General features: G+C 44.2%; 1 gene segment (V, D, J or C); it reads right to left on the reverse strand.

Moving 5' to 3' along the window:
• Positions 1 to 6,710: 6,710 nt before the first annotated feature.
• On the reverse strand, positions 6,711 to 7,864 carry LOC147118450 (T cell receptor alpha variable 10-like). The segment is given in 2 exon segments: positions 6,711 to 6,994; positions 7,807 to 7,864. Coding segments are annotated over 2 exon segments (342 nt in total).
• Between the last annotated feature and the right edge of the window lie 390 nt (positions 7,865 to 8,254).

The following is an 8,254-nucleotide window of genomic DNA, read 5'->3' on the forward strand; positions in this document are numbered from 1 at the left end:
CAGAGTTTTAAAACACTGTGAGGCTCAACCCACAGATATTTACGATGGAGCCCTGGATTTCCGCTCGAGTGATCGTTGAAGGAAACTTTCAGCCTTTGCCTGGCCGGCCTCGAAACTTTAATTAGCAAAATTCACACCAGCAGAGGGAACACATTTCACAATCTACTTATTACAATGTACATTGGGATCATTCACACCAGCAGAGGGAACATGTATCACATTCTATCCATTACAATGGACATCAGGATCATTCACACCAGCAGAGGGAACATGTATCACAATCTACCCATTACAATGGACATAAGGATCATTCACACCAGCAGAGGGAACAGGTATCACAATCTACCCATTAAAATGTACATCAGGATCATTCACAACAGCATAGGGAACATGTATCACAATCTACTCATTAAAATGGACATCAGGATCATTCACACCAGCAGAGGGAACAGGTATCACAATCTACCCATTACAATGGACATCAGGATCATTCACACCAGCAGAGGGAATAGCTATCACAATCTACCCATTACAATGTACATCAGGATCATTCACACCAGCATAGGGAACAGGTATCACAATCTACCTATTACAATGGACATCGGGATCATTCACACCAGCAGAGGGAACACATTTCACAATCTACCTATTACAATGGGCATCAGGGTCATTCACACCAGCAGAGGGAGCACATTTCACAATCTACCCATTACAATGGACATCAGGATCATTCACACCAGCAGAGGGAACACATTTCACAATCTACCTATTACAATGGACATCAGGATCATTCACACCAGCAGAGGGAACACATTTCACAATCTACCCATTACAATGGACATCAGGATCATTCACACCAGTAGAGGGAACAGGTATCACAATCTATCTATTACAATGGACATCAGGATCATCCACATCAGTAGATGGAATACATTTCACAATCTACTTATTACAATGGACATCAGGATCATCCACACCAGCAGAGGGAACACATTTCACAATCTACCTATTACAATGGACATTAGGATCATTCACACCAGCAGAGGGAACAGGTATCACAATCTACCTATTACAATGGACATCAGGATCATTCACACCAGCAGAGGGAACATGTATCACAATCTACCTATTACAATGGACATCAGCATCATTCACACCAGAAGAGGGAACTGGTATCGCAATCTACCTATTACAATGGACATCAGGATCATTCACACCAGCAGACGGAAAACATTTCACTATCTACCTATTATAATGGACATCAACATCATTCACACCAGCAGAGGGAACTAATATCACAATCTACCTATTACAATGGACATCAGGATCATTCACGCCAGCAGAGGGAACACATTTCACAGTCTACCTATTACAATGGACATCAGGATCATTCACCCCAGCAGAGGGAACACATTTCATTGTCTGCCTGTTACAAAAGACATCGGGAGCAGCTCAACCAGTGCCATCTGTAAAATTCTACCAATATGATCCGGACGTCCGGTCTCACACCAATAAACAGAAGCAATAATTCAGCCTCTACAGTGAGAGTGACGGTGAGATTCTTAAACTTGCAACAGATTACAACACTCAACAACAGCAGGCGAGGTCCACTTCAGGAATTATATTAGGTGGAGAGTGCAACGCGTATTTATAATTAAAATTAGCATCACAAATCCATCTGTGGCGCCTTAATTCGTCTTTTGTCCTTTGATGCCCTTTCCGAGCCTGCCTGCAATATTGTGCAGCCCTTTACACATCTCTCCTGTCAGTGTCCCGGACCCTTTGATCACGGTATGTGTACACGGGTTTAATTGATCAAAGAGAATGTTTCCACTTGTGGGGAAGAACATAACTAAAGGCCATCAATATAAGATAGTCATCAAGAAATCCAATAGGAAATTCAGCAGAAACTGCTTCACCCAAAGAGTGGTGAGAACGTGGAACTCGCTACCACAGGGAGTGGTTGAAGCGAATAGTATCGATGCATTTATGGGAAGGCTGGACAAGCAGATGTGGGAGAAGGGAATAGAGGGTTATGCTAATAGATTTAGATGAGGAAAGACGGGAGGAGCCTCGAGTGGAGCATAAACGCCGCATGGACTGGTTCTGTTCCGCATACCCTATGTAATGTAATCCTATATAGAATATGTTGCTGGGTCAGCGACAGTTTATACACAATGAACATATTTCACAAGTTAGCGACTGTGTTCTTTAAAACAAGACCCAAGCACAGAGTTCTGCCAATGTCCATTGCCCTTCAGAATGTCTCTTTATTGCTGGAATGTTTAGTGTGCCATTACTTTCCTCTTCAGCCGGCTGTTCCACTGTGTGTTGGTGGATCCATTCTAATATAAAATAATAGTAATCGTCATCATCATCATTTTTGTACATTGATTCTCAACCCGCAGAAATGTCCTGGATTTCCGTTCGAGTGATCGTTAAAGGAAACTTATTTTCTGTGTTGGTCTGGTCGGCCTCGAATTTTCCCTTGGCAAAATCAGCCTCCTCTTCCCTGCTGTTATTCCGGTACAAAATAAAACGCGCAGCCTTGTTCGTGCGCTGTCGGTACCAGTACAGAGTGGGGTTACTGATCTTTCTTTTGTAGCTACACTCTATTTTCACAATATCTCCTTCAGTCACTTTAAGACCGCGATTTCGCCAGCGGAGGCGGGATTGCAGCGGGAGAGGTGTTTGGGGAGGGGGAGGGGGGGGGTTCCGGTCACGCTCCAGGCTCCATCCCGCTCTGTAAAAAGGATTTTCCTTTGATTGGGCTTGTTAAGCCACGCCCTGCGAGATTCCCGGCTGATTAAAATGAATCAGGTCGGGTGACATCATTTGATGACGCGTTAGCCGGTTTCCTTAAAGGGATCATGTCCAAATTGATATTGAGTTCTGCTGTCAAAGGTACGCGGCTGCACCCAAGCTCTCGCATGACTCCCTCCATATGCTTATGGAGGGAGCCACAGGACGCAGGGAGGTTGTCTTCCCTTCCAAGGGCGGAAGAGACCTCCCCTTGACACCAACGGAGCCTAGTTGCAAATGCGCAGGAGGGCAATAGCAGGGATGTTGTCAGGAGTATCTGGCTGCAGTGGCGCAAACCTTTCAATGATCTCAGTTGATCACGAAACCTTAGTATAAAGCCACACTCAACCTCATGCTGCTGTGCCACTCATCAATCCCCATCACTCTGCCTTCCCTACCCTACTCCTGCACATTCTTACTCACACCAACTTACCTTGCACTTCCACCCATCCCTCTCTATTTATATTCTCACTACCCCATCTCACTAGCCACCCTACACACTCACCCTCATCCTAGTTCAATCGTACCAACTAACAACACACAAGGGTAGGCACTTGGGAATTGTAGCAATGTTCATCTACATTTTCTGTTCATGTGTTGTTAAACATTGAAATCTTTATTTTCAACACTTCGTGTTATTGTACAGGTCTTGCTCACCTTTGGAAGTGTATTAGTGAGTTGCAATTAATGGTGAAACATAACTGTATCCCCTGTAATGATCATGAGTGCAAAAAGAATGGCTTGGTCATTGTAGGAATGCCTTATGGTGATGGTGCGGCGTGGTGTTCACATGGCGTAGCCAGTGGCAGCCAGGGTGCACAACTTCAAGTGAAGTAAACCTGGCCATGGTAATGCCATCGCTGGCCTCCCGGGGAGCAATGTCATCGGGTGCTGATGCCCTGTGTCCTGTGCAGCATCAGGTGATTGCGGAGAAGGTTGGTATTTTTGTTGGTGATGTTGGTGTGCCTGTTGATGTTGGTGTTGGAGCTGATCGTGCAGGGATTCAGAGGACCAAGGTGAGATTTTTTTCAAGAGCATCGATGTTGCTACAATAGATGGCAGCTGAAGTTGAGATGACAGAAGCGATCTGTCAGTGGTAAGTGAGCTTGCTCCAAGTAGGTGCCAGTGGATAGAGAGTTTACTCCAAACACTTCCGAACTGCATACAGTTTAAAGCTGTCTTCTAACTCCTGAATGTTCAAGCTACTGACATTGGAAAGTGGCCAGCTGTGAAATGGGAGATTTCATACCACTTTTGCAGCTGTCACCTATTCACAGCAATGGGGAGACATCGAGAACCCGACCTGCTTACCTGACGTGATCGCCGAACGACGGGAACATTGTGAAAATGCTGTAAAATAGAAAAAGGATAGAAACATAATAGTAAACAAGCACTTAACAAGCAGTTATGTGTCTTAAATGCCGCCCCCGCCGCTTGGTGTCGGGTCTGTTCTGAATTGGCAGACCCGACACTTTGGAACCTTACATGGAGGCGGGTACAGAGCGGGTTCCCGACCCGCTGTCAATCATTTCGGTTTTTACAGCGGGCCCGCCTCCAAACCAGCACTCTGAGCGCCGGCAAAATTCAGCCCATGTTTGAGGGCCATCCTGGCTATAAGCGGCAAGGTTTCCTATTTTCGTTAGTTTTAACCAAAGCGTAATGCATTCTAAGGAGAGCCTTCAGCATTTCACAATAAAACAAACACGAATATAAATCTTCTTGCCACGTTAACATGATCCCTAACTCATAACGAGCAGAGGAAAGTTAATCCCTCGGTGAAGGTTTAGGATAATATGAATTGGCCATTTGAAGAATCCGCCTTTCGTTCGGGACAACAATTAAAATATTGATGCGGAGTCTTAACTGAGAGGAATTATTTTAGACAAAGTGTCGACCAAAACCCATCTTGTGCATTATTACCGACAGGATGGGTGACGTTATTTGTTTTAGGGCGATCGAAATAACCCTAACAGTTATCCGTGTTCATTGTCATTCAAGTGCTGGTCGTTTTAGTAATCTGTGGAATATAGATACAGGCCATGTTGGAAAAGACTGCCGCCGTATAACTGACTAAGAGTAAAATGAAACGCAGAGCCAATGTCCCTTGATACATTATGAGCCACAGTCATTTCTGATAACAGAATAATATATTTGAACTGTCCTGGAATTTACTTACAGTTTGCAAAATAAGATATTTCAAGAGCAGAAATGGTAATTCGACCATCTGTATTTGCGCCGTATCTATTATATCAGGTCTTTCTTTAGAAATGTACATAATCGCCTTGTTACTATTTCTACTGTCTCTTTCAAACCTAGGCTTGTAATTTATTCCGCTAGTATAATACATACTGAAGGGGCTGACTTACAGTTTAATGGACATCGTAATACAATAATATAGGAATCGCTAGACGGGAAAAGACCAAAGTGCATCTAATTGGCCTTCTACCATCCTGGGAGTCCCATGGTACAACGATAATGGAGTTGTTGACTAATCACAGCGATCAATCTCTATCAATCAGTCTACAACAGACCCAGACATGAGGTGAGGAAAACCCCAGTGGTGGAGAGCTTTAGGAGCCATCGGACCAAAGTCACCTCTTCCTCCCGAGCAATCTACACTGACCACATGTCATGTCTCAAATTACTCACACACTGTGTCCCAAAATCTTATTCTATGAATGAAATCGGTCCAATTTACATTTGAATGAATCAACACTAACTGCTTCTACCGTCTCACTAGGGAGCCTGTCCCATATATTGACCACACACTATTGCTTCAGCAGATTGGTTTTGAATTTACCCCTTCAACCTGCACCCCCAAAATATGTGAACCGCTTATTGATCTCAAATAACAACAGAAAATGCTGGAAACACTCAGCAGGTCAGGCAGCATCGAAGAGAGAGAAACCGAGTTAACGTTTCGGGTCGAGGACGCTTCGTCAGAAATGGAGAAGCTTAGAGGAGAGATATTTTTAAGCAAATGCAGTGGCAGGGACAGGGAGGAGGGAAGGAAAGAACAAAGGGAAGGTCTGTGATTGGCTGGAAGGCAGGAGAGATTGACTGACAAAAGGGATGATGGTGCGAGGCAAAAGCAGATGGCAATGGGACAAGTAAAGAAACAAAGATGGCTATAGATGAAGTGTAAATGGCGATGGCAGAATCACCAACAGCTCCCATGTGAGAGAAAAAAGGGAAATAATATAGGGGACGAGGTTCTATCTGAAACTGTTGAACTCGATGTTGTGTCCAGAAGGCTGCAAAGTGCCTAATCGAAAGATGAGGTCCACGGAGCTCAACGTAAGCTCGAGGAACAGCACCTCTTGCTAAGAAATCTCTCTTCTCTAACCTTTTCCATTTCTGACGAAGGATCCTCGAGCCGAAACGTTAACCCCGTTTCTCTCTCCTCGACGCTGCCTGACCTGCTGAGTGTTTCCAGCATTTTCTGTTGTTATTTCAGATTTCCAGCATCCGTGGTATTTTGTTATTGTATTGTCGCTTAATTATCTCGTTTGTTGTTGGTGGGATCCTGCTCGCCGCAAAATGCCGACCGTGTTTGCGTCCGAAGAACAGTAATTACTCTTCAAAATGCAGTTCACCAATTTTAAAGTGCTTTGGAGCGCGCTGGAGACGTGAAATTAGCTGAACAAATGCACATTGGGGTAGATTTTCACTGGGGGACAGTGTTAAACCGGTGAGAGCGAGTCGGTGGCCTAGTTTACATCTCCCCCGATGTGTAGTTCCACTGATATCAATGGAAATATAAATCAGCACAGATGTAAAACGGGCTGCTGATTCTCTATCACCCGGTTTACACGATAGCACAAAGTGAAAATCTACCACATTCGTTCTTCTTCCTAAACATACGCTCCGAAAAGCAGCCCCGGTTTTTGTACGGATTCTGTCGCTCCTTATTCCACTGTGTGTACGACACAGAAGTAGGTCGCGGTGTCTGTCAGACGTAAGGCTGCGATTGTCAGGGAGCTGCGCTTCTCCGAACTTCGACTGACGGCTGTAAAGCGACCTTTATGTTCACCCTTTTCCGATGCCATTAGCAACATCTTTGGGCTCTGGTTTGGAGGCTGCACGTACCAGTGTATCGCGGAGAACGGAGTGGTTGTGTGACAGTTCATCGATATGGTTTTCCATTCACTGGGAGTCTGTGACGGAAATGTTTGTACAACTTCCTCTTTACCTGTAAAAAACAATGTTATTAATGGAGCAAAGCGGACAAAACCAGTCAGTTCCAAAAAGTATCTCAGGAATGTAGCAGTTCCCGATTAGAGGAAATATTTTCTCCATTTCTAACCTATGGAATGCGTTTAACATTTGAAACACCGCAATATTTTTTCACAAGGGAATACAACCCAAGGTTATGCAATCTGTCCTCATAATTTAATGTTCTATGCCCCGTTATGATTCTGGTGAATCTGCGCTGTAACCGCTCCAAGGCCAATATATCCTTCACTGAGGTGAGGCGCGGGGCCCAGATCTGAACGCAGTTCTCCAGATGCGGTCTAACCGGAGCTTACACAATGGAAGCAGAACTTTCAGCCCTTTTATTCCAGCCCCTCGAGATAAAGTCCAACATTCTGTTAGCCCCTTTGGCTGCACTTTGTACACGGCTAGTTGTTTTTAATGATTTGTGTACCTGGGCTCCTAAATCACTTTGCACCTCAACAATACCTAGTTTCTCATCATTTAGAAAATGCTCCGATTTATCTTTCTTAGGTCCCGGGTGGATGTCCTCACCTTTGCCCACATTAACTTCAAGATGCCCCCGTTTTGCCCACTCATTTCATCTATCAACTCCCTCCTTACATCTGCGCTACTTACTTACTGGTCCTCCTAATTTAATGTCATCTACAAATTTGGATATACAACACTCTGTTCCTTAATCCAAGTCATTAATCAATATGGTAATAAATATCTGTACCCATCTCCAGGGACACAGTGTAATGTAACTATACACGCACTGTCGCTGATAGCTCACATTTCAAAACTTACCTGTCATAAAGCTGACTGGAATAACAAGCATTAATACCCATCTGAAATACGCTTGCATCTTGTGCGCTGACAGCTTCGGTACAAATCCGATCAGAGTATTGTGGCGGGAATTACTGAGAAGTGTTACGGGAACAATAATATTCAAATTATACCGGAGAAAAACCACATGCACAACCTCGATCTGATTTGACATCATCATGTACTGGTCACGTGGGTCAGTTTCGTCATTTAGAAAAGGAACACCATTGGTGGAAAAATAAACGGCTTCCTCATATGCAGCCCAGAAGTTATTGTTGGCGGATTAACAGCCAAGATTTAACACATTCGCGTAACGGACGTGTTACCCGGATTACCATAATGGACTAACATTTCCGTTAAATCCAATGGGCAAAGGGATGTTTTATCGACAAATTGCTCTTTGATCCTATAATTATCCCAGCAGCAATTA

Source organism: Somniosus microcephalus, chromosome 4, assembly GCF_052327205.1.
Source record: "Somniosus microcephalus isolate GS21.2 chromosome 4, FLI_Smic_1.0, whole genome shotgun sequence".
Lineage (NCBI taxonomy): Eukaryota > Metazoa > Chordata > Chondrichthyes > Squaliformes > Somniosidae > Somniosus > Somniosus microcephalus.